Below are 25,604 nucleotides of genomic sequence, written 5' to 3'. Positions count from 1 at the left end.
AGCATTTTGAGTTGGGCCTAGAAACTAATCGGCAGCCAAGTGCAGTTGGGCTAGGATCGGTGTAAGCCTGTTTGAAAGGGAGTTTGAATATTAGATGCAGTCATAATCAGTGGCGTAGCGTGGGTTGTCAGCACCCGGGGCAAGGCAAGTAATTTGCGCCCCCTAACCCAGGGCAAGGCAAGTAATTTGTGCCCCCCCCCCGCTGCACTGTCCCTCCCCCAGATAGTCCCTCGCTCTCTCTCCGCACCGCACCGCACGCCTGGCACACCCCCCCTCCACAGTGGGCGGCGACCCGCGTCTCGGATCGGATTCGCACAGCCAGCACTGCAGTGAGAGAGAGTGAGTGAGCCAGGTAGGGGCAGAGAGCTGCGAGTGCGAGCGGCCCCCCCAGATGTTGCGCCTGGTGCGGCCGGCCCCCCCTGCACCCCCCACGCTACGCCACTGGTCATAATGTACCATTTCAGGAATGTTTGCGAGTCCTCCTAGATATTTTGGCTGCTTTAGCGTCAGTTATTTTGTATCATTTCACAAAATATTGTTTTCCTGTTTTACTGGGCACTGCTGTGATTCCCCTATGTAGGAAGAGCAGGATAGAGGTTATTTCATCTAGACAGAGGAAACAAATTTGCAGATTGTGAGGCTAGCTGCCCTGAAGGTTGTGACTGCAATAGTGTAAGTATAAATTCAATAAATAATCCATCTCTGGCTGGGAATGGTGAGAGCAGTATGTGAGCCCCAGTTCAAGTAAGTGCCACAGAGCCCACATGAGGCGCTGTGGCATCTTCTGTACAGGTGGGTGTCATTTGCAGTTGAGGATGGTCTGGCCTGGAAATAGGACAGACTGCAAAATTTCTGCTGGCAAAATCTCACTGGTTGACTTGGGTTGGACAGACCTGGCTGTCATTTGCTGCTGAAGACTGGGGCTAAGAAACCCTGGAAACTCAGGCTGTGAATAAACTCAGAACAAATGTACTACATACCTCCGTGTGTGTGTGAGAGAGAGAGTGAACACATGGGTACCTGTGTTTTGGATGGAAATAAGCAGAAACAGTGTCCTAGCATGTGAATAATCTTGACATGATCTTTGGGAAGACAGGTGAGCTAGTGCCAGTGTACTGGAAGAAGCAAAGATCACCAGTGTCAAAGCAATGATTCTTCAACATCAACTTTGTTGGACTGGTCATGTTGTTCAGATGCCTGATTATCGTCTTCCAAAGCAACTACTCAATTCTGAACTTAAAAATGAAAAGCGTGATGCTGGTGGTCAACAAAAGAGGTTTAAAGACTGTCTCAAGGCAAATCTTTAAAAATGTAGTATAAACACCAACAATTGGGAAACACTTGCCTGCGAGCGCTCCAATTGGAGAACAGCCTTTACCAAAGATGTCATAGGCTTTGAAGACACTCGAATTCAGGACGCAAGGGAGAAACGTGCTAAGAGGAAGGCATGCTTGGCAAGCCCTCACCATGATCAACTCCTGCCTGGAAACCTACGTCCCCACTGTGGAAGGACGTGAGGATCCAGAATTGGCCTCCACAGTCACATGCAGACTCACTGTTAAGACCATGTTCATGGAAGACAATCTTACTCGGCTACGAGTGATCGCCAAAGAAGACTCTTGACATGGTCCACAGGCCAACTTAAAGTTTTTAATGTCTAAAGAACATCCCCAGGATAGCAGCTCAGTAGTAGAGCATCTGCTTTGCATGCAAAAGGTCTGAAACCCTGGAGAGCCATTGCCTATCATTGCAGACAACACTTCGCTTCAGGGACAAATGGTCTGACTCAGCTTTCCATATGCCATGTTCCTATCCCACTATAAAAAAACAGAAAGGCATATATTTGTCAATTGCCTTTTTCAGCATGAGAGATAATGTAAACTATATGTTCTACCCACTATTTGAATTACACTTGCAGAACACTGTGCTGGATGAGAACATTTGCTTTCCATTTGCCGCCTAAAAATGATGCAAGATGGCATGCAGTCATTTCACAATCCTGACATCCAATATCATGGTGTAGTTTCAAATTCTCACACCCACAGCATTTTCCTTGCAAATAACATAGGGCATCTAATTCTCCATTTGTGTTAGGGAGATCACAGATACCATGGCACTTTGAAAAGTGCTGACAAACTAAACTTGGGTGTTTTACAAGGAAAGTTCCAAAGCAATTCTCCAGGTTCTTGCAATCCCTTTACTGACATCTAGTGGCATTTATACAAAATGCACTTTCAGGAATCTATGCAAGCCTAGAAAAATCCTTCTTTACTTTTTACACTAACTTTCAGCTAATGCTTAATAATGCAAGTATTGATGGAGCAAAGTCAGTTGGAGTTTGGGATCTGTTCCAAGGAAGCATTCATTAATAAACTCTTCAGCCACGCTTTTTGTTTTAATGCAATCTTTCTGTTCAGTAATACTATGACTGAAGCTAAAATCCATCAAGGAAAAACTTTGCAGGAAGTAATAGGATGAATCTGAGACACTCTGAAAGAAAATTTGTTTCTCAAGGGTTCTTACATTACGGTTCATGGGAGATATCCTATTGGTGTGCATCCACTTACTTCTATTCCTCTCTTCCCTGTGTCCCCCTAATCCACTCTGGAAAATTGGGAGAGCAGATGTGGAGTCTGGGTGGGGACTGGAGTGCGGGCTCCAGAGTAGAATCGGAATAAAAAGAAATGGTCTCGCTCCCTCTTCTGCTTCCATCATTGGAGGAACACCAACTGGATAAAACACTGTGAAATGATTTCTACTGCTCTTAGTGAGCTTCCAAACCAAGCAAAATTTTTAAAAAGCAGCAATTGAGCCGATAATATATCTTCTGGAATTAGAAGCAATACATGCGAGCCTCACAAATAGTTTCCAGTAAGTGTCAGATAACGTTAAAAAAACAGAAACCAGGATGCAGCTTCACATCTTATTTTTATTCTTTACGACTCTGATTACCAGGTGCCGGGGGTGGGGTGGGACAACAGAGCCTTGCTTGCGCCTTGCTTGAGAGTTTCTGTGATGTAACTGGCTGCCGCTGGAAACGGAGGGTGAATGCTGGACTAGATTAAGGGCATTCGGTTTGATCCTGCAGGTCAGTTATTTCATGCTTACCTGTTCCCTACAGTTCAACAGCTCTGTTGTAGGTTTCTTAGCAGCATCTGGCTGGCCATTGATTGAGGCAGGATGTTGGGCTAGTCAGGGGTGGGTAACCTGTGTCCCTCCAGATGTTGTGGGACTTCAACTCCCATCAGCACCAGCCAGGGTGTCCAGTGGTCAGGTAGTCCAACAAACTGTGGAGGGCCACACGTTCTCCACCTCATGATTACACGAACCCCTTTAGGTCCAGCAGGAATTTTTTTATGTTCTTAACTCTTAAATTACATTCTCTGATTGTTCTTGAAGTTTTCCAAAATGTCCAACATTCTAGCACACTTTTTGCTAAATTTGGGGTGTGCAAAAACCAATTTGCCACTGGCTAGCTGCCTGGATGGCTCCAGCAAAGCTTTCTGTATGTGTAACTGAGGTCGAGGAGGCAGCAAGGCAAACATGGAAGCCAGACCTGAAACAAAAATGTCTCATGGCCCAAAAGGAAGTGAATCCTCTTGGAACAAGGGCCATAGAATATTGGAAACGAATGCAGAATAACCCTGTGGATGTTTTTGCACATTTACATAATAAGAGCTAAATCAATAAGTACTTGATTAGTAATTATTTATATTGAAAGACAAGTGCATTGTTTGTTCATTCAAGTTGACATCCGACAGCTGTTGGTGCATATTTGTCAGAGGCTTGCAACCCATTAACTCAGAACACACCAACGAGAACATTTTAAACATTTTACTAAATCAATTCACACAAATCCCAAATTGCAATTATAATTAAGGGCAACAGGGTTCTTTTCTCCTCAGATCCATCATCGGGACAAGACGTAAACACAAATAAGATGTGTAGCATCTTTTCTTCTTCTTTTAAAAAAACGAGAAAGGAACGCCACTTGATAAAAGCACCACAACACAGTTACAAAATAGGGTCTGCCGGTTTCTTCCACGATTAACAGACTATGTACTGCTAACAACTTCTGCATCAATCTGTACTTCATTAAAATAAAACTATAAAATCTCCTAGATTACACTAAATTCAGACAATGCCTGGAATACAGTGCATCAACAGCAGTAATGCCAACTATCAGTGCCAACATAAAAACATTTTAGAAAGTCAAAAAAGCCCTACCTCTATTCCCCTAGATGAGCAAAATTTAAAATAAGGGCCGCTCTGTCTCACAATGAGGAATAAAGAATTGGAGGGGGAGGGGCAAGGAGGCAGGGACTCTTTGCTTTCACGACTTAGTTGGCATCTAACTTGGCCATTTCTTGCACATAAATCCCTATACTCTCACTGTCAAAGAGCACAAAATAGACGGTCTTGATTGAAGAAGACATTGTTGACACAAAATAGCTGGAAATGGCTTTCAGGATCAGCTGGGCAGCAGTCTGTTTTGGGAAACCATTCCTATTAGGAGAAAATAGGGAGAAAGAAAAAAGATAACGTTGGCTCAATAAGCTTGCCGTTTGCAACACCATACTTTCCAAAGAGCACTTATTTGCCATATATATTACCAACTTGTAACCAGGCTTCTATAGCAGGATGCCTAGGTTGCAAGTTCTAGGGGGAAAGTCTGATGGCTAAAAGACATGGGTCTGATGTCAAGATTCACTGAGTGCCAAATTAAATGAGATGCTATTCATACAATTAGCAAAGACAAAAAATGGGCATTTTGAAGTGCAAGATCCCCCAACAGGGATCAGATCCCTAGTGTGGCAGATTGGTTTGTTTTTTAAATCATTGACATCCCTGGATTCCTCCCCATTGGCATGCTTAATATTTACATTGGTGTATTGATCAAGACCACAGTGGGAGGAGGGAAAGGGTTAAAGCCCACAGCGTGGTGCTAGGGTCCTATCATTTGCTTCTAATAAGCCACTCATGCAGTTGCAAACTGCACAAATGGCATTGCATCTAGTGTGCCCCACAGAAACTTGCAGAAGTATATATCGTTTATGCAGATGCGATGTTAATTTTAACTCAAGCTTTGTTAGATTACCTCTGAAACATTTCAACCTGTATTTGTATATTCTAGGAGAAAAATGAATTCTTGGTCGTCCTAATAGGGATATCTCAATAAGGCAGGCTCATGTTACAGTTTTACAGAACTGCTTCTCACTTGTACGGAGATGTGTGTATGTGGTTATGGGCGAACAGCCATACCTTTGTCAATGTGTGATTGGGATAGGGTATTTCAGGGTTTTGGGGTGGTGGTTTGGGGGAGGCAGACACTAAAATGGAAACCAGATATTATTTAATGCTGAAATTTTGCACTAAAAGAAGGTCTGATATTGAAATCTGAACTACCCATAGTAATTATTTTTTAGTTCTGGTATACAGAACTTTACAACTATTTTTTCCAGAGATCTCTTACACATTTGGTCTAGATAAGTTAGCTCCAGTATATTACAGCATCTGGCAGACTAACTGCTATAAATGGTCTAATCCTCCCACTATCCTGTTGAAAAGGGAATATCGATCTATCTCATGCCCATGTAAACCCATTTTTCAGTCATAAACATGAATGGGGCTGTTTATGAAGCTTTAATGAGGAATGTCTGCTTGACAGATGCCTGTCCCAGAACCCGTGCTGGCTCAGAGAGAAAATGCTAGCCTTAGAAACTGTTCTTGCTTTAAAATAAGTTTGTTACTTCCTAAAACTTGTAAACTGAAATAGCAAGATGGGTATGTCATGCTTTGAAGGAACACACTTGTCATTGAAAGTGACCCCTGTCATTTAAATATTAAACTTCTCTTCCATCACACACTACTAAACACTGTCTCCTTTTCCTATTGTTTTAAAGTTGAGGCCTTCATGCCCCTCCACATTTGATAGAATTTGGTCAAAACAGCTCTGTGAAGGAGCCAATGACAGGAAGGGCCGTAATTCAACGGGAGAGCATCTGCTTTCTATGTAGATCCCTGGTTCAAACCTTGGCATCTCTAGGTAGGGTTTGGCATGTCCTGACTGAAGCCCTAAACAGCTGCATTGCTGAGCTAATGGTCTAATGGTCTGCTTCAGTGTAAGACAACATCCTACGCTAAGATGAGCCAACCTTTGAAAAGTAGCCTATTCCCTTGAAAAAATGCTAGTGTTGGCACCACCCATCAAGCAAACAGTACAGCGCCATTTTTCAGATTGCAGTACCTCTTCAAATGTGTTTTTGCCATATTTGCCATCTATGCATTCTTTTAATATTGTTATTTTGGCTCCTGCCTAAAGTGAAAAAGCTCTTTCAGCCTGCACTTCCAAGACTGACCAGCCAGTCTTGAAAAAGTGGGCAGGAACAGAGAGGTACAGAGTGTTTGGAAAATGCTTTCACAGTTCTGGAATGGGTGAATGCAAAACTAGCTTTCTTCCACTGCTGCTTACTGGGAGGGAGACTGGAGGGAAGGGAAAGAAGCACTCTCCTGAAAAACCAGCTTTCCCTAAGCTAGTTATTTTTGATTGCCACTTCTTCTATCTCCAACCAGCATAGATAGTGGCCAGGGGTGACGAGAGAGGTATCCCAAAAGATCCAGAGGTCAGCATGTTGTGGAAAGTTGTCATCTACCATTCACACATTACTTTATAACAAGGAGCACGCAGCAAAACATACCTGCCACCTGCCTTGAACACTGGAAGAAGTCACCAGTAGCAGAGATGGTCCAACAAGTATTTTCCCTCATGGAATATATCTGGACTCAGGATTCTCAAGCCACATTCCCTCCCCAGCCACACCCACATCCCTGCTTTGCACCCATCTTAAATGTTTTTGCCTGGCTGGATTAAGAGGATGGCAGAACACAAAGGTGCCTAAAGCCCAAAGCAAAACAAAACCACCCCAAATCTGATAGGGTTTTGTTTAACAGGCCAGCCTTACCTGCCACTTCCAATAGAAGGAAACGCAATTGACTTCAGCTTCTTCTCATCTGCCAGAGCCAAGCAGTTCTTCACTGTCTTCTCCAATAGCTCCTCGCATTTGTCTGCACCCCAACTGGGGCTATTGCAATGGATCACAAACTTAGCAGGCAATCCATGGCCTGCACTGACGACAGCTGGTTGGAAAAGGAAAGTTAAGTATGGCTTACTTCAAGCTTCTCAACGTTCTGAAAAATGCAAATGTGGCTGAACTAGTGAAGCATGTATATAGTTACTACTTTAATCCTTAAATTCCAGTGGACTGAATAGAACTACGTGAACGGCAGTTCTCCATGGTCAACTACCATCTGAGCACATGGTTGTGAAACACATGACTTAATTACCTCCCCCCACTTTAAAATTGGGCACAACACAACATCCCCTGTAGGTTCAATTGCTGATACTCAGCCAGCCTCCCTCAGTCTGGTGCCCTCCCAAGGTTTTGGCCTACAACTCCCATCAGCCCCATCCAATGTTGGATGGGACCAATGGGAGTTACTGTCCACAACACCAGGTTGGAAAAAGCTGTTCTAGACAATGTCTAAGTGCCCAAGTGTTTCTAATATCTTTAAACCCTGATTCCCACGTGAGCATAGAATCCTGAATAAATGCACATACTACGGATAGGTTAAAACTATGTACACAGGTAACTCTTCCATAATGAATTTCTGCAAAGGCCAACTGGGAGTCTATGATACACACATTTCACTCCCACTCCCCCCACCCCGATTTCTGAGGGATTTAAACTGCACCTCCAGCTGTGTCCAATGGCCCGTTCTTTTTGCGAAGTTCGACCACGGCCTCCAGGAATTCTTTTCCGCCTTTCTTCTCCAAAGTGCTCCCTGCACAAGGATAGAGTTGTGACTGTTCCGCATCCAAGAGAGAGCATTCATCACTTCAGGCAATTACATGGCATAATTTCTCCGAGCAAAAAGATTTTGGGGACTGCAAAGTAAGATCTAAACCTTTGGGGACGAGTCCAGAATAACTATTCTCTCCCTCTCTTTCTCTGTTGTTGTTTTTTTAAGATCACCCTCCCACACATTTTCATTCTGTCTGAAAGTATTTTCTGATGCAATTCTCAATGTCGGCCAGCAGGGCGGTGACATCCCTAGCGCCTTCGTCTGCACCAGGCAGCAGACAACGTTCCAGAGAACATGCTCATTCAGTGCCACTCGATCGATGTACCAACTTTTTCCCTTAGAGGGCGAGATCCCCTTTCTGACACAGATTGCTTTAAAGACAAGTTTGCCATAAGAAGAACTTGAAACTCACCTCATCTTCATCCCTGACCCCAACAGATGGCCCCCGGGAGTGAAACAGTCTTGTGAGTGCAGCGGGCTGCTTTACTTGACAACTGCCCAGCTTGTTGAACCACCTTTAACCAAGAGGAAGAGCCTCAGTAATAAGGAGATTCTCCAGGGAACATATCCCTCTGCTGAATCGCTTAACTGCGGCTAAAGAAGCTTGACAAAAGCTGCTCTTGTGTAGGAAGGGAGCTGCACAATTTCAATTACAGCCTGAGGTTTGCACAAAGGCAGTCCACCACTAAATGGTTTAGATCTTATTTTGCAGCTTTTACTTTAACACAGAAGAAATATAAAGTAGCTCAAAAAAAATAAGTTTTTTTCCTAATTATAAGCACCCAAACCACAGTGCATTTTGCTTAAAGGTAGTACAAGTAGCAAGGCAAGGAAACGATGACATTGGGTTCTGGATTGAGAAAGATGCTTGGCAAATTGATTCCTGCAGCCTAATTGTAAACATATTTACTTGGGAAGTAAAATGCTTCTTTCAGTGGAACTTTCAAGTGCTCAGGGTCATAGGCTGTGGTATTAAGGATGCAACCCTACACACACTTACTGCTGAACTCTGCAAGGCTTACACCCAAGTAAACATGCATAGGATTGGGCTGTTAGTATTAAAAGCCACAATGCTGCCATACTTTGTGAAATGAATTAACTTTAGTCATACAGACAAGGGGACTGCAGTTTCTGATGGAAGTGCACACATTGTATGCTCAGTGAAATACGTTCGGATTTGGGATTGTGCCTGAAAAGAAGAGTTCTGCATACGCTACTGAAGATGTGTTATGTTTTGCTTGACGACACAGACTAATCAGACTTCTAACAAGGTATTAATTCATTTTATTCTACTTCGTAAAGAATATGGAACGAGTTTCAGCTCAGAGGTTTATGGTATTCTCTTAAGAGATAATTAAAGGTAAAGGGGCCCCTGACCATTAGGTCCAGCCATGACTGACTCTGGGGTTGCGGAGCTCATCTCGCTTTATTGGGCGAGGGAGCCGGCGTACAGCTTCCGGGTCATGTGGTCAGTATGACTAAGCCGCTTCTGGCAAACCAGAGCAGCGCACGGAAACGCCGTTTATCTTCCCGCAAGAGTGGTACCTATTTATCTACTTGGACATGCTTTCGAACTGCTAGGTTGGCAGGAGCAGGGACCGAGCAACGGGAACTCGAACCGCTGACGTTCTGATCAGCAAGTCCTAGGCTCTATGGTTTAACCCACGGCGCCACCCGCGTCCAGGTTTTGCCTTATAAGAAGGCTCTAATCTAAGTTTCATTAAATGGCTTTTGTCAAGTTTGGGTTTGATTATTGAATCTTGCATTTATTGAGCTCCATCTATGGATTGTTTAAACACTGATCAATAGCATTCGGGAGAACAGATATTTGTTCTTCCTTTAAATTGCTTATACCTTTGCCTGTGTGCATACGTTTATCAATTATATGTATTAGCATTAGAGATGTAAAAGTCAAATGGCACTGCCACAGTGGTTAAAAGCAGTGCTTTTTCATGGGGTACTCAAGGATACACAGTACTGGAATGTCTTGGGAGGGCTTTGAAAGTTTTTTGGGGGAGCTTAAAAAGTCTTTTGGGGGGGCTTAAAAAAACTCACTTCAAGGTGAGTATGAGCACCTGTTTTTCTAGGAGGGGGGAAGCACTGGTTGAAAGTATTATAATAAATAATTGGAAATTGGCTGCCTTTTAATGATTTATTCAGATCTGCTAACCCTGATAAACTTTTTTGTTTATGGTGTTACTTTAAAATGGAGAAGGAACATTTAAACTGGAGAGGCATGTCCTACCTGTACTGTACCACTGCTGGTTAGTTGCACTTAAGAAATGGGAATAGTGTATTAACTCTTTACACTACATTAGCTTCGCACCTTGCAGCTAAATGGTTCCTTACTCATCACAGGCATAAATATATGTGTTACTTCCACAGAATAAAGTCATTATTTCATGCTGACAAAGCAGGCATTGGCAAAATGGTGACTACAGGCTATGCAGAAATTCAAGTCTGCAAAATTGTTGCAATATTCCCCCAAAATATAATGTGGTTAGAAGGCCTTTATGGATAAAAGTTAATCATTTGAAGCTAAGCATGTGTGCACTTCTGTTCTTCCTTCCAGCAGTCAAAGGGAATTAGAAGATTGTGTGCTACTGAATGAAACAACCCAGGTTCCCCATCTACAACTAGAGACTTGACATGAAGGCATATCTTCATTATAGGTTGTCATATTTCAAAAAGCAAAATTCCTGACACCCGAAGAGTTTTTTGGTTTTTTTTAAGGAAACCACCAAAAATTGTTGAACTTTTTTTTTTTTTTTTTTAAGAAAGCCACCTAACCCCAAAATAGTGATTTTCAGTTTTTTGGGCTGCTTCCGCTGCTTTTTCTATCACATTGCCATACACCTGGGTTTTCCATTACAAAATTCCCCCCAACGCCATTTTTACACCTGAAAACCAGGACATGTCAGGAATTTTCCTGATGTACGGCAAGCTAGGTTAACGCAAACTTGCAGTTCTTAGAAATGAAGGGCTTGGCTAGACCAACTTAGTCTCATTTGGATCCCAATGAAATAATAACTAACTATTCACATTGATTTCAGTGGGAATAGGCGTTACTAACTTAGCTGAGCCTATTATTTAGGATGCATTTTTGCCTATGCTGTTCCATGTGCAATTTTTTAAGCCAGTTAGGACCACATGTCACATGGCCTTTGGAGCGTGTGGGAAGAGCAGTATCAGAAATAGGCCCCGGCAGGCTAATGAAAAATTGCAGGGTTTCTAAAGCAGCAAGCTTGCCAGATAAGTGAGGATGGCTTCCTAAAAAAAATGTGTAAAGGTGTGCTTTTTGTACCTGAAAAATCAGGCATCTACCTAATGAGACAAGAAACAGAATCTTTTGAGTATTTTGTGGACCCCCTCTACATACCTCTTTTAAAAAGCATGTGGGAAATTTAATGAGTTAAATGGGCCTTCAAGAGTGCTTTAAATTGACTACACCAGTGGAACTGTACACCCCTCCCCCAAGAATTATGGGTAGTTGTGATGAATGTGTCTTAAAGATCTCCAATTCTGTTATTAAAAAGGTAAAGGGACCCCTGACCATTAGATCCAGTCGTGGCCGACTCTGGGGTTGCGGCACTCATCTCACTTTATTGGCCGAGGGAGCCGGCGTACAGTTTCTGGGTCATGTGGCCAGCATGACTAAGCCGCCTGTGGCGAACCAGAGCAGCGTACAGAAACACCGTTTACCTTCCCGCCGGAGCGGTACCTATTTATCTACTTGCACTGGCATGCTTTTGAACTGCTAGGTTGGCAGGAGCAGGGACCGAGCAATGGGAGCTCACCCCGACATGGGGATTCGAACCGCCAACCTTCTGATCGGCAAGTCCTAGGCTTATGTGGTTTAACCCATAGCACCACCCGCATCCCTCAATTCTGTTATTAGTGAGAGCCTGTTTCCTCCCTCTTCAATAGTATTAACCTCAATGTGCTTTGCATAGGAAAACAAAGCCAGTGAGGCGAAGTGATGGTCCAGGTCTTGATTGGACGGGCATCTTGCATTTAACCAACTTGGCCCTGACTTTACTCGTACAGGGCAGGACTGCTGGAAGTGAGAAAAGAATGCCGATCCGCAGGGCAGGGGCAAGCTTGTTGCTGCTGATTGGTTCATGCATACACATACAAACTCTGCGGCACCAAACTCTCCATTACCTACTTCACCACCGGTGTAGAAGTCAGAGTTTGTCGGGTGAACGACAGCATCACTGTCGATCGTGGCAATGTCAGCCTGAACAACTTGCAACTACAACAGGTAAACAAATGTGCATCAACCATGTTGGTCAAAGACCCAAAACAGGATCTACATTTCCTCGTTATCCTACCTTTGGGCTTCAAAATGTGTGCCATTAACAATAACAACCAAACCCCAAAAATCTTTGTACAGGTGTATGCGAAGAAAAGGGAATGCAAGGAGGAAGCAGAGAAGTATCAAATACATCAACTTTAGCAGCTGACCGACAGGACAAGGACAAGGCAAGCATTTCAGCATGTGTCAACAGCAGCTACAACCTTCTTGACCTTGCCGAAACCTGTGAAACTGGAATCTTACGGAATGTTGTAACAACATCCAATACCTGGATAATCCAGCCCAACAAAACAACTAGCTTCTCCAGTTTGATGATTATTTGCATTTTTCCGTACAAAACTCCCTAGACATGTTGGGGCTAAGCCATGATCCAGTTGACTTATGCGGGTTCCTTGAAAATATTGAGTTGCTGAATTTTCCTAAAGTCCCAATGGGACTAAGGCTGCAATCCTGTATACACTTACCTGGGCGTAAGCCCCACTGAATTCAATGGGAATTACTTCTGAGTAGACATGTATAGGATTGTGTTATGAAAGTGCTTAAGTTTGGTTGGATGGTGCCTGTCGTAAAACTTGTCTGAAATTAGAAATGTGTGTGTGTGTGTGTGTTTATTTACAACCTAAGACCACATTATTTGAAGTTATGATAAAGTTTATTTTATAAACTTTTTATTTTATAAACAGTTCATCACTTTCACTTTGATAATTTGTTTAAATTTCAAAGATAAGGAAAAACCACAAAATATTTTAGGTGAAGACTGGTCTAAGTAAAACTTTCTTGTGTCCTCTGTCTACTGATGCACATACTAGCATTGAGAAAAATCATCAGGTTGTCAAAATCAAATTCACTGTTTCATTAAGAAACTATTAAAAACTTGTGGAATCATGAAAAACAGTAATCTCCTCCTCTGCACACAGCAAAATAAGGCAGGTGCCAACTCTGCAGTGTTTCTAGTGCCTCCTGGAGATATATTTATTCACACAGGCCTTCACTGGTCATTGACATCTGGTCATTTTAAATGTAGTCTGTGCTGTATTTATGGGCTTTTATTATTTTTTAAAAAAAGTATTAGTATTTATGTGTTGTTAACTGTCTGGGTTTTTTAAAAACAACAATTAAGTGTTGTATACTGACCTAAAAGCAATTAAGGTGAATATAAGCTATTGCACCCTTCCCCAACGTAGTACCCTGCAGATGTTCTGGATTACATGTCTCTGCTTGTTGGGAGTTGTAGTTTAAAACACCTACACCAGGTTAGGGAAGATTGAGCTACTCCACAAAACCACGTGGATTATTATTATTAAATGTATGTCCTTTGAACGACAAGACAACTTTCTTTTTGAGCAAAGCATTTTTTAAAAATACAGGTAGTGTCAACAATGTAGGATTAAAATAATCTTTGTTTATAACTGAACAAGAAGCTGATTGAATTAAAAGCAGGGAAGGAAGCAGGGGAGCATATTAGGTCATTATCTCTCACTATCAGTTTCTATCCCTACCTACTTCAATGAAAACAATAATCAGAATGGAGAAACTACTTATTTTGATGACGGATATTTAACCGTTTTCACTCTCAAAGAATCCATATATGAAACATCCCCAAAAGAACCAACAGTCACATTTGATTATTATGGAACAATAAGTTAATGAGGTAATAGTCATAATAATCCACCCTTTTATGTATTTTGAGGCTTTCAAAACCTTGCATTTATTACATGAGAGTAGTGTGAGCATTCCATAATTTCCATGTGACTGTTAGTTATGGCAGCCCATTCCCCATTTACCTAGATCATCTTTAAGGTCAATGTCAGCATTGGTGGGATTGATAATGGCCTCCACTTCGAAGCCGGCTAAATTACTGATTTCACTGTGAATAAGGTTCAGCTGAAAAGAAAAGCATGAGGTGGGAAATAACGACAGGACAGTTGGGAAATCACAGAGAAGCTGTCGAAAAGTAAGACTTGCAACGCAGGTGGGGGTGGCATCACTGCAAACAAAGGTGCAGAACGAAATGGCAGATTAACTGGTAAACAAACAAAATGGAATATGCTTCAAACTCAAGACTCGGACATGATTCTGTGCATGGGAAGGAAGCACTTGTGTCAGATCAGAGCTTTAACTTGCCAAGATTTAATGCCTGATGTGCACGAGCTGGTAAGAGGCTGGGATGTCCGGTCCCTACCACCTCTGCTGGCTTCCTACCAGGCAGTAGTGGATGTTGGAGCACTATAGCACTTGCTTCAACTCTGTCATGACTGCCTACCGGGAGTTAGAGGGGTAAAGCAGCAGTGAGGCTGGTGTGGTGCAAACCCACTGGCAGGACTGCTGGATTCTCTCTGCTGGTGTGTTTGCACCAGCCTGGTTTTGCCTCTCTCCCTCTGCCCCCAAATAAGTAGCAGCAACCAACCTGAGCAGTGGCATCCCACCCCACCATCTGCTACTGCAACTACAGGAAGTGACCAGCAATAATTTTACACGACATGTATCTGATCTGCTTACAAAGACGTGCAACCAAGGGACATTTGGGTTCACTGTTGCATATGGTGGGTAGGGAAGAGAAGGGATGGTTTTGCATGTGTGTGTAATTTCAATAAGGATATACCTTAAGGATGCGGTGCTCTCTTATCTGGGAATCAGTGTGCAATGTGCGCAGTAAACTTTCTTTAAATGGGTAACCAAAATAAGACAATGTCTCCTGCAGGAGACCGAGTATAAGTGCTTTCACACGAGTCAGTTTGGTAGGGAAGCCCCCACCAAGTAAAGTGAGGTGGGTGGCTGCAAGGGAGAGGGCCTTGTCAGTGGTGGCACCCCCAGTTATGGAATGTCCTCCTTACAAGAGTCTTTCCTGGTGCCTTCTTGATGGTATTTTCAGAATATTCTTTCAGGTGAAGCCTTTAAAAAAAAATCTTCCCAGGATTAAATCTTCAAATGGGAATGTTTATGTGGCATAGGCTTCCAATTTTGTACTTTTAAAAATCCCTACATGATTTGTACCTTACATTCTTTGGAGCAGGGAACCCTTTTGGCTCCGTGGGCCAGATCCATATCAGGAACTGCCTTGCGGGCCAAATTTGACACAAAGCCATTGTGAGTCACATGATTGACAGGTGGGGAGGGCCACCCCCCTGTCAAAGTCCCCTCTTGTACTACTACTTATTCCAATTTATTTTTTTTGTCAATGCGAAGGGAGAAAAATAAAATAGCCGTTTTTCAAATGCAAACAAAATAACAAAGTGCCAAAAAGCATTGACATGCTGTGGGGAGCAGCCCAGCCTTCAAAGTGGAAGTAAGGAGTCAACTGAAATGAAGGGAGCGGCTGGCAGATGGAGAATCAGAATACAGGCTTGGGAGTCAGAGATGTGTGCACAAAAATTATTCCTGCAGTTTTCGAATGTAAGATATGTATTTATTCTGAATTGGAATAAATTATGCCAAGGCCTGTTTTTAAACATAATCTATGGGAATTACTTCATGCACTTATAATAATTTCTATGTTTTCTCATACTCTACTGTTTGAGTCTTGCATTGGCACAACTGGTGTTGGCAGAGAGAGAGCAAAAATCAGACATTGAATAAAGATACTTCATGTTTCTAACTTGTGAGAATTCCCAAGGGACTCAATTTCTTAATATATTCATAAACCAGCCTGTTGTAACCAGAATTAGAACTAAATGTAGTTTTTAATGTGTGGCGGATGAAGCTTGACAAAGAACTAAAATAATATTTTCTTCAGTAGAACAAAAAAACACGCAGGTAATAGACATACAAAATATCAACAAATACAAAACGTTAGCATTTCTCAGTGCAAATCCCTAAACCTCCTCCATTTCCAAATGAAAAATATGACTTTGGAGATTAGATGCACATATAAACATGCCTTCCAAGCTACTTTCTTCACTGGGGAAAGGGACTATTATTCAATATGAAATAATAATTAGCTAGAAGAAAGCACGCCCCTAGTAAGACAGCAAAAGGAACATATCATTTTGTGATTTATGTAATTGAACATGTAACACCCCACTTTTAAGCATTTTCTCACTGTAACACAGGCATACAACCACGTTTCTGAAGAGTGTTTCTAAAACCTTTCCTGAGTGTTTTGGTTCATGCAATAAGAACAGATCTACTTATTACAAGGCAATTGCAGAGTTCCCTATTCTGCGTTTGCCTCTTAACTTTTAACGCAGGGGGGATAGGCCTTTGTGGAGGAGGCTGGGAAGGGGAGCTGCTTAACCCTTCTCCCACCACTGATGTTTCCTTCCAATCACTATCCAAAAATTTTTCCTCCTCTGGATGGGCATTTCCAGTATTAGGAGTTAGCTCGAATGTGTGTGGAATACTTTGGAGGATGCTTGCAGGAGACTCAGCAGATGGAAGAAGGGTTAAGCGATCTCACTGCAAATTCCTCCAACCCTGCAAAAATCTCTAAATTATCATTAACTGGCAACCATGCTTGGAAAACACATATTGCACGCCAGCTAAATTGTAAGGCATGTTGGAATGAAGGACCGCAAACGTATTTACTGAATTAATTAGTGCAATGCCACCTGGCATTTTTCTCCAAAATTTAATTTACTGGGGACGTATCAACAGGGCCTTACGGACATAGATGACTATATAGCAAAGCCATTTCATTTTCAGCACAAGTTCGCTAAAACAAGTACGCTGTCATGTGCAGATGCTTTTTAATTCACAGAACATGCTGTTGCCTTCAACTAGGAGGCTAAGTGTGCTCCTCTGGTGACCACCTGCATCCAGGGATGTCAGCATCAGTCATTATCACTATTAACCTTTTTGGCTAGGCACAAAGGTTACTCCTCCCTCTCCTTCGCTAGTCAGTCTTTTCACATCTATCCAAAACTCCACCACCAGAATTCTTCACTTTGCTGATTCCATTATGCCCCTTTTAAAGCTCTCTATAGCATCTGTCCACAATACATTTCTCCTTTTCTTTCCCATTACACCTTTCCCCCCGTCCTCAACTCCCTCCCCTCTACTATTACCAACCACTCAGAGGTTTCTTGCTGGGCACCATGGAGAGGATTCAACGTAGTGCTAAGATGAATAGCTTTCGATCTTGCCTGATAGCTCTCCCTTCCCTTCCCCTCACACACTCTTCTGGGGGTTTTCCTGATCCTCCAGAGCAGATTTTGGTAAGGAGAAGTGAAGCCTTGTTGCACGAGTGAGTCATATTTATGACTCCACCCATTCCCCCTTCCTGCCTCCCTTGCATGGCTCCCTGAACTTTTATGTGCTACCACTTCTTCCTCTCCTTTCATATTGCTACTAATACCCCATATTTTCTGTGAGGCCTTTGGCTTAACCCCTGAATCCCCATTCATACCTGTAACTACATTTTTAATTATGTGCAGCTGCATTTGCCCATGGTCATCCGTTGCTTCCTTCATTTCTCCTTCTCCTGTTTGTCTATATTTAGACATCTTTTTTGGACTCCCCCCTCCTTTTCTCTCCCTCACCCCTCAACACTTGGTGCTATGTGTACTGTAGAAATAATGAGTGCAATCATATATATATATATATATATATATATATATATATATATATATAAGATCCCCATTGTTTCCAAGAGGATAGTTTGCCAGATGTGTTAATCACAGCAGGTGGCGGAGAATGGGGAAGTTGGGTGTGTGCCAAGCCATTGAAGAAGCAAGGAAGCGTTGCACCCAACTAACCTCTACACAGAGTAAACCCAATTAAATTGATAAGCCTAAGTGTGCCAGCTTACTAGCTTCAGTGGATCTGCTCTGAGCAGGACAAGCACTGGATGCAGTCCTGTATATCTATTTAGCTATGTACTATTAAAAACTGTGAACATATTGCACAAACCTACCTTCTGCCCAAGGAATAGACTTTTTGTAGAAAGGACGGTGAAGCCATCTGTCGGGGTGCCTTCTGTTGTGCTGTCAGCACTTGCTGATTTGCTGACTTCTCCCTGTTTCTTCTCAGTCAAAATCAACCAAGCAATCAGTTAGTAAAATCCACAATTAAACAGACCAACGCAGCACAACTAATCATATGCTCTTGAAGTGCATGCATACTACTCTATTGCAGCTACTCCACAGAGGGAACAAGTTTGCAAAGCCCCCACTGCTAGACTAGACACATGCTAGATGTATTCACAAATTTTAGATACAAATAAAACTTCTCACTGTTGGTAATCCATGCGCTTTACTATACGGAATGTGTTTTACCATCCATCTAGCAATGCGAGGGGGAACATATCTCAGCTGAGTGACTCTCGTATAGCTAAAAACAATACTCTTGACTGGATTCCTCTAAAGATGTGATGTCAAAGGCAAATCCATGTTGTGCTTGTTTCTTCCCCAAACGTATAAGCAACAAAGGATATTTTTATTTGCGTACATTTCCTTTGCATGAAGAAGGTCCCAGGTTCAGTCCCAGGCAGGGCTGGGAAAAGATTCCTATCTGAAACTGTGGTGAGCCACTGCCAGTGAAGCTAGATAGCTCAAGAAGGCAACATCTTATGTTTCCATGTAAAGCTGTTGAAGAATTCTGCTTTTGTAATCATGGTATAAAGCAGGAGTGGATAACCTTTGGGGCCCAGTGGGCCAGATCTTTATATGCTGCTGCCCTGTAGGTCAACTCTGGCAGGCCGGTGGAACTACCCACCTCTCAGTCACCTGATGTCATAATGATGTCAGCTGACTGGCAAGTGGATTGTCCGGCGCTCACCAGTCAACATTGGCCTGTAGGGTTGCGGGGGAGGAGGGAGAGAGCAACCGAGCAGGTTGAACTCCCTGTGCTGACGTGTGTGAAGATCAATGCTGCTTTCTGCAGGGTTTGGGTGCACCAGCAAGTTCTCTGTGGGAAACCTGCTCGCATACCTGAACCAAACAGGGCTGACCTCCTCACCCATCAGCTGAGGCGAAGGGAGTTCAAGCCAGACTTCTGCAGCGATCGGCTGCATGAGAAACCAATCCAGCCACATCTCTACCTGCCCTGCTCCTGATATTACATAAGACATCAGGTGTGGGGCAGGTAGGCATGGCTTGGGGGAAACAGCTTGGCAGACCAAATGCGGCCTGCAGCCAGAGGTTCCCCATCCCTGTTAGAAAGGGTACATTAGGAAACTAAATGTTCTAGAAGCTATAATGTGCTCACCTCCACCTCCACAGAATGACCAAGCGGTATATGGCCCACTGCTCTCTATAGCATGTCGTCTGTAATATTTATAAGGTGGAAGCGGCTTGCCAGGAGGGGAGATAGTGCTACTCTATCAGGTGGGTTGTTGCTGCTTACCAGGAAAGAGAGACGGAGAGGAGAGGTGCAGGGGAGGTCAGCATGAGGCAAATAGGCCAGTAGGCACACTGGGTTGGCTCCACCAGCGCATTTGCATGATGCCAACCTCTCCACCGCCTCTCCCTCCCACCCAGTAAGCAGCAACAACCCACCTGCCAGAAAGCTAGCACAGCAACTCCACCTCACCTGGCAGGCTGCTTCTGCCATTAGCTAGGGTCAGATCAAGTGTCATCCAGACAGCTAGAAATAATCCATGTTATACCACAAGCACTAACTTTGTCTCATGAAGCACAATGAGGTTTGCTATCAGGTAAACAAACGTAGAACTGGGCTGCAGAAGAAATAGAAGCATACCTTAGACTTTCTTGCTCCTTTCTTGCCACCCGTTTTCTTTGTTGTGGTTTTCTTCTGTGATGGAGATTTTGCCTTTTTCGCCGGCGGCGGAGTGATGATCGCTTCCAGTTTTCCTTTCGAACCCCGTTTCTTCGCCAACAATTCTGGGTGAATATTTGGTAATACACCACCACTGGCTATGGTGACGCCTTTCAACAGCTTAAATGAAAATGGAACAAACAGGCAATGCTGAATGGCTTTGAAACTGGGAGAAACCAGGCACCTCGCCACCAGAGGCAAGGGAAACGCACAGAGTTAAAATTCAAGATTATGTGACAATTTCAACCTGAAGAGTTGCTGATACATTTCCCATTCATGTAAACTACTCCTTATATTCTGAATTACGACTTTGGGTGAAGAAGAGAAAGGAAAGACTCAAAAGGGAAATCTTTTTACCTGATTTAATTCCTCGTCGTTTGCTACAGCCAACAGGATATGTCTAGGTGTGACACGACCCTTCTTGTTGTCCCGTGCGGCATTTCCAGCCAATTCAAGAATTTCCGCTGTCAAGGAAGAGAAGACTTTCTCAATTCAAAACAAAAGAAAAACACCTGGCCTTTGTTTGGTGAATAAGGGGACGAAGTAGCATATAGCTGATTTTCTAGCAGTTGACAAAAGGTATGCAGCCACCTGACTCTCCAAGTATCTCGTGGTCGCAAACCACAGTATTATTTGCCTGATAGTAGATTGTAATCATAGATACGCAACCCTGGCTCCGTTATTAATCCTCCAGATTTATAAAAAAGAATTTATGTACAAAACTAAACCTGTCTCACAACAGGATCAAGACAGCATATCTTCTTTGCTTTTGCAAGATTTCAGAGGGTTTTCCTGGGTTTTGTCATAATTTTGGGGCCAAAATTTCATGGTCAGGCATGCATTAGAAATTTCCCAGTAGGAATCAATTAAAATTGTCAACTCATTATGCGAACGCTCACCTAACAAACGATTTCCTGAGAATGCATTGCATTTGGATAGCAAAACATGCATGTGGAATCTGCCAGCCTATATGACAGCCTATTTATTCTGATGACAAACTAAAAGATAACAAACCAATATAAGAGAAATTATTTATTGGGAACTAAGGAAAGACCTAATACATAGCTGTATTTGTCTGGTGTGTGTTGTATTTTTTTTTAATCCATCTTTGGGTCCAGATAATTTTTGCACAATGTTCCAGATTTTCAAACCAGAAGTACTATTGTTTTTTAACCTAACTGAAATACAGAAACAACTATGGATATTTTCATGTTTTAATACATATTCTGTGCATCTTGGGTAGTCTGTTTTGCCTACTTATTAGGAGTCTACCATGCATTCATACATAAAAAATATCAAGTGGCACGAGTGTTATTTAATCATTTATTCTTTAACAGATAAAAACCGATTACATGTGTAACATGCACCCGCTTTGGGGAATATGTAGGGAGGGCAATAATTTCTAGTGAAAAAAAGAAAACCATTAAACTATAGTTTGCATGATATACAGGATTAGCTTCAGTACGTATACTAGCTAAGCTGACCTTTATAATACAGCAACAGATGTATTTTTATCAATGATATTAAGAATTGTTCAGTGTCATATTTCTAAAAGATGCGGTACTGAGAGAGTATTTTGTTTCTCTAGGTTGATGACTTAACACGATTCCACACATGTGTGGCTAAATTTTTTTTATGACAGACCAACTTTTAATTTAAAAACCTGGAAAGTTAATTCAATATTGAATGTCATTTCTGTGAGGCGCTATTAATGCTCACAGCATCCCTGCGCGTTGAATATTCAGGGTCAAGTCACTTGTCATAATTCCAGACTAGGCAGCGAAATTGTTTTGCTATTATCACCTCCTGCCTGGAATGGTAACACATGAATCAGCCCTAAGGCCGTGTATTAGAGGAGCTAAACACCTGCAGTGGTACAGATGCTGGAATACTCCAAGGAACCCACTTCTGCTCCTTTTCTCACCTGCATCCAATAGGACTCTGCTACCGTAAGCCAAGTGGTCTCCCAGGTCAAGGAGGAACGAAAACACAATCCTTTATGTTTGATAGCATATTAACAACAGGGCAGATCTTAGGGCTTGGGAGTACTTGGGAGTACCCTGCTAGGTCAGCATGGGCTGATGACGTCCTGTGTACTAGTTTGTGAATTGATGGGTGCCCATCATTCACTGGCTGTAGCTTCAAGTGACAACTTGCCTATGCAAATGGTGAGCAGCAAATCAATCTTTCAGTTCATTGGCTCGCGCCAACTCAAACACAAAATTTTTCAAGAGAGGCAGTTCAAACATTTAACCATGAGTCATCAAGCACCCTCTTGGGGAGGGAAGGAATGATAATTATTCAGCGTTGCTGTAAGGATTTCAGTGGGGGAGATCTTGGACCAGTCACTGTCTCTCAGCCTAATGTACAGTGGTACCTCAGGTTACATAGGCTTTAGGTTACATACGCTTCAGGTTATAGACTCCGCTAACCCAGAAATAGTGCTTCAGGTTAAGAACTTTGCTTCAGGATGAGAACAGAAATCGTGCTCCGGCAGCGCAGCAACAGCAGGAGGCCCCATTAGCTAAAGTGGTGCTTCAGGTTAAGAACAGTTTCAGGTTAAGAACGGACCTCCGGAACGAATTAAGTACTTAACCCAAGGTACCACTGTACCTTACAGCATTGCTGCAAGGAGAAAATGGATGGAGGACGGACCATGTACACCCCAAGAGCAGGTCTGAGGGCCTGGGTTTTTATTGGGACAACAGCAAATGGGTGGAGTTTCAATATCTAATAACCCAGTCATGGAGCTGTTAACCCCAGAGGAAAAGCTCTCATGGCGCCAATCGTCTAGCAACATTACAGTACATTTCTTCCTTGGAAGGAGACTTCTCTCCAAGTTCATCTTGAGCCCAGCAAGGTCACTGGAGGGGTAAATACCTTAATCCTGAGCATCCAACCCTATTCCTCTCATATACAGAAAAGATGAAGCTAAACTCAGAAGTTCTCACTCAGGATTCTGGAGGACAGAGCTATAATATAATAAACTATGTGTACAGGTCAGAGATGGAATATCCAGGCATGGAATATTGGTTAATATGGCATCCCTTGCCAGCAAGCCAAATCCACAGTGTGCAGCAAGAAGTACTGATGAGACAGAGTGAGGCTCTGAGGGAACTAAGAGGCTGCAGAAAAGAAATGGAAAAGCAACTCCACCAGCTTTGGGAAGGCAGATTGATCTTATCCTGACAACATACATCTGGGACCGCTAAAACGATGAGGACCTCGTCTTCCCTCTGCTTTAAGCAGGCCCCGCAATATATACGAGAGTATTTTATTATTAGCAATTCCTCTCACAGACTAGACTCATTGAAATCAATGACCCCAAATTAGTCAAGTACAGTCGTTCCTTGGAAGTTGAATGCCTTGCAGGTTGAATGTTTTGGCTCCCAAACGCAAACCTGGACATGATTATTTCCGGTTTGTGAACGTTCTTTGGAACCCAAACGTCCATCGTGACTTCCGGGGCTTCCACTGGCTGCAGGAGCTTCCTGTAGCCAATTGGAAGCTGTGCCTTGGTTTCTGAAACATTTTGGAAGTCAAACGGACTTCTGGAATGGATTCCGTTTGACTTCCAAGGTACGACTGTATGTTAATTTCAGTGGGGACAAATACTGTATTTATTATGCACTAGTAACAAATTTGCCTTTTTTACTCTCGACATCTGATACAACTACAGTGGTACCTCGGGTTACATATGCTTCAGGTTACAGACTCCGCTAACCCAGAAATAGTACCTTGGGTTAAGAACTTTGCTTCAGGATGAGAACAGAAATTGTGCTCCGGCGGCACGGCAGCAGCAGAAGGCCCCATTAGCTAAAGTGGTGCTTCAGGTTAAGAACAGTTTCAGGTTAAGAACAGATCTCTGGAACAAATTAAGTACTTAACCCGAGGTACCACTGTATACAGAGAAGTTATATCGTAACCAGAGAGTCTGTGTTAAGTGTTGCTCTTCAATATCTGAAAGGAACATTTTATTTGTCCTTTATCTGTCTCTTTCAGGGGACACCTGTTTTTGAAAAGAATGAAGTTTTTCTCCATGGGCAGGAAGCAATTTTGAAAGCACTGTTTCCTAATGGCCCTTCAGGGAAGTCTATGCACCCCACTTCCTTTTCAGACTCGGGAAGAAAGTGTGGTTTAAGAGGAAGGGTAGAAGCTTGTGAAGAACAGAAAGAAGTAAAATGAGGAGCGCAGAGGGAGAAGCATTATGTTCTGCGCACTCAGGCTGCTGTTCTGCATTTAGCTTGCAGCAAAACTCATTGAGCTCAATGGGGCTTACGTCTCAGTAGGTGTGCACAGGATTATTGTGGTCACGCACACGCTCCATTTTAAGGGTCCTTGAGTAGCACTTTCACAGCTAGCTCGAGGAGTTCCGCCTGGCATTCTGGTTTTAAAAAGCCCTGCCCAAGAAATGCCCCTTTCCTGTAATTAAACAAAAGTTGAACTGCAGCAATCATGGCGGAACTTTTAATGTGCACAAAGAATTTCCAGTGAGATCCCTCATCCACAATAAACAAGCAAACAAACAACCCTTTTTTTGGGGGGGGGGCAAATAAACACAATGTAGCAGGGCCTCTTTACGGATGCTTTAAAACAGAAGAGCCAATGTGGTCCCCCTCTAGATGCTGTTAGACCTCCCCTGTCTCTACTCATTGGCCATGCTGGCTGAAGCTGCTGAAAATTGGCCTCTCCTGCTTTAAACCATTTTTACCTAGCATAGATATGAACATAACTGATCAGCTTCACTTAAAAATATTAAGCGTCCAATGTGAAAATTCTTGAGGAACTATTAAAGGTAAAGGGACCCCTGACCATTAGGTCCAGTCGTGGCCGACTCTGGGGTTGTGGCGCTCATCTCGCTTTATTGGCCGAGGGAGCTGGCGTTTGTCCGCAGACAGCTTCCGGGTCATGTGGCCAGCATGACTAAGCCACTTCTGGTGAACCAGAGCAGCACACGGAAACGCCGTTTACCTTCCCGCCGGAGCGGTACCTATTTTTCTACTTGCACTTTGACATGCTTTCGAACTGCTAGGTTGGCAGAAGCTGGGACCGAGCAACGGGAGCTCACCCCGTTGCGGGGATTCGAACTGCTGACCTTCTGATCGGCAAGTCCTAGGCTCTGTGGTTTAGCCCACAGCGCCACCCGTGACCCTTGAGGAACTATTACGCAGGTTTTAATATCATCAAAACTGATTTGGAGCAAATGTCATATCCCTCTCATGCACACACATAGAAATCATTTCTAGTCCAATCTGTTGTGTGTAAAAAGAAGACGTACGATTCCAAATTTGCTTGATAGCTTCCCCATCCCCAGCATTTTGGACAAGGGAAAAAGTCCATGGAGTTGTCAGGTGTTCAAGACCTGGATTTTTGCTATGCAAATATGAATATACCTGACAGCTCTGAACTCTAACTTCGTCCAAATGCTGATTAGCTTAATTTTATTTCCTCTTTTGGGGTAAAGATTTCATGTCTTGAGGAAAACCATTTCTCCTATTTCAAAACCTTTTGCCTTTCTCCACTTCAGTGAAATGAAGTCATAACGCTCAGAATTTAGTTGCTAACAGCTAACAGATGATATGTTGAGCATCAGCCAGCATTTTCAACAACAAAAAAACTTTCAACATGAGAAAAGGGGTTTCTGAAAAATGTGTGAAACTGAAACCTTGATCCAAAAGAAATCTGAGAAGCATCTCTGGAAACCAAAGGA

The 25,604-nt window shown here is 42.9% G+C and overlaps 1 protein-coding gene and 1 long non-coding RNA gene across 4 annotated transcripts in view; one reads left to right on the top strand and one right to left on the bottom strand.

Moving 5' to 3' along the window:
* Positions 1–3,819: 3,819 nt before the first annotated feature.
* The window catches only part of MACROH2A1 (macroH2A.1 histone), a 43,532-nt gene continuing 21,747 nt past the window's right edge, over positions 3,820–25,604 (bottom strand). For 2 of the 3 annotated variants that reach the window (XM_083428906.1, XM_083428907.1), the window contains exons 3-9: positions 20,252–20,358; positions 19,817–20,014; positions 18,033–18,140; positions 13,966–14,065; positions 7,753–7,842; positions 6,963–7,137; positions 3,820–4,506 (exon numbers count right to left, since the gene is read on the bottom strand). In XM_083428906.1, coding sequence (XP_083285032.1) covers positions 4,341–4,506; positions 6,963–7,137; positions 7,753–7,842; positions 13,966–14,065; positions 18,033–18,140; positions 19,817–20,014; positions 20,252–20,358 — 944 coding nt within the window. In that variant the 3' untranslated portion in view covers positions 3,820–4,340. Of the gene's footprint in view, positions 4,507–6,962; positions 7,138–7,752; positions 7,843–12,027; positions 12,119–13,965; positions 14,066–18,032; positions 18,141–19,816; positions 20,015–20,251; positions 20,359–25,604 lie in introns of all 3 variants that reach the window. The other variant, XM_083428908.1, reaches the window with a different exon arrangement.
* LOC310672194 lies at positions 18,147–24,343 on the top strand. The gene is made up of 2 exons (XR_014508469.1): positions 18,147–19,280; positions 23,897–24,343. It is a non-coding gene; the product is annotated as an uncharacterized lncRNA (long non-coding RNA).

Source organism: Podarcis tiliguerta (genome assembly GCF_965153285.1).
Source record: "Podarcis tiliguerta genome assembly, chromosome: 2".
NCBI lineage: Eukaryota > Metazoa > Chordata > Lepidosauria > Squamata > Lacertidae > Podarcis > Podarcis tiliguerta.
This window is presented reverse-complemented; position numbering and strand designations above follow the sequence as displayed.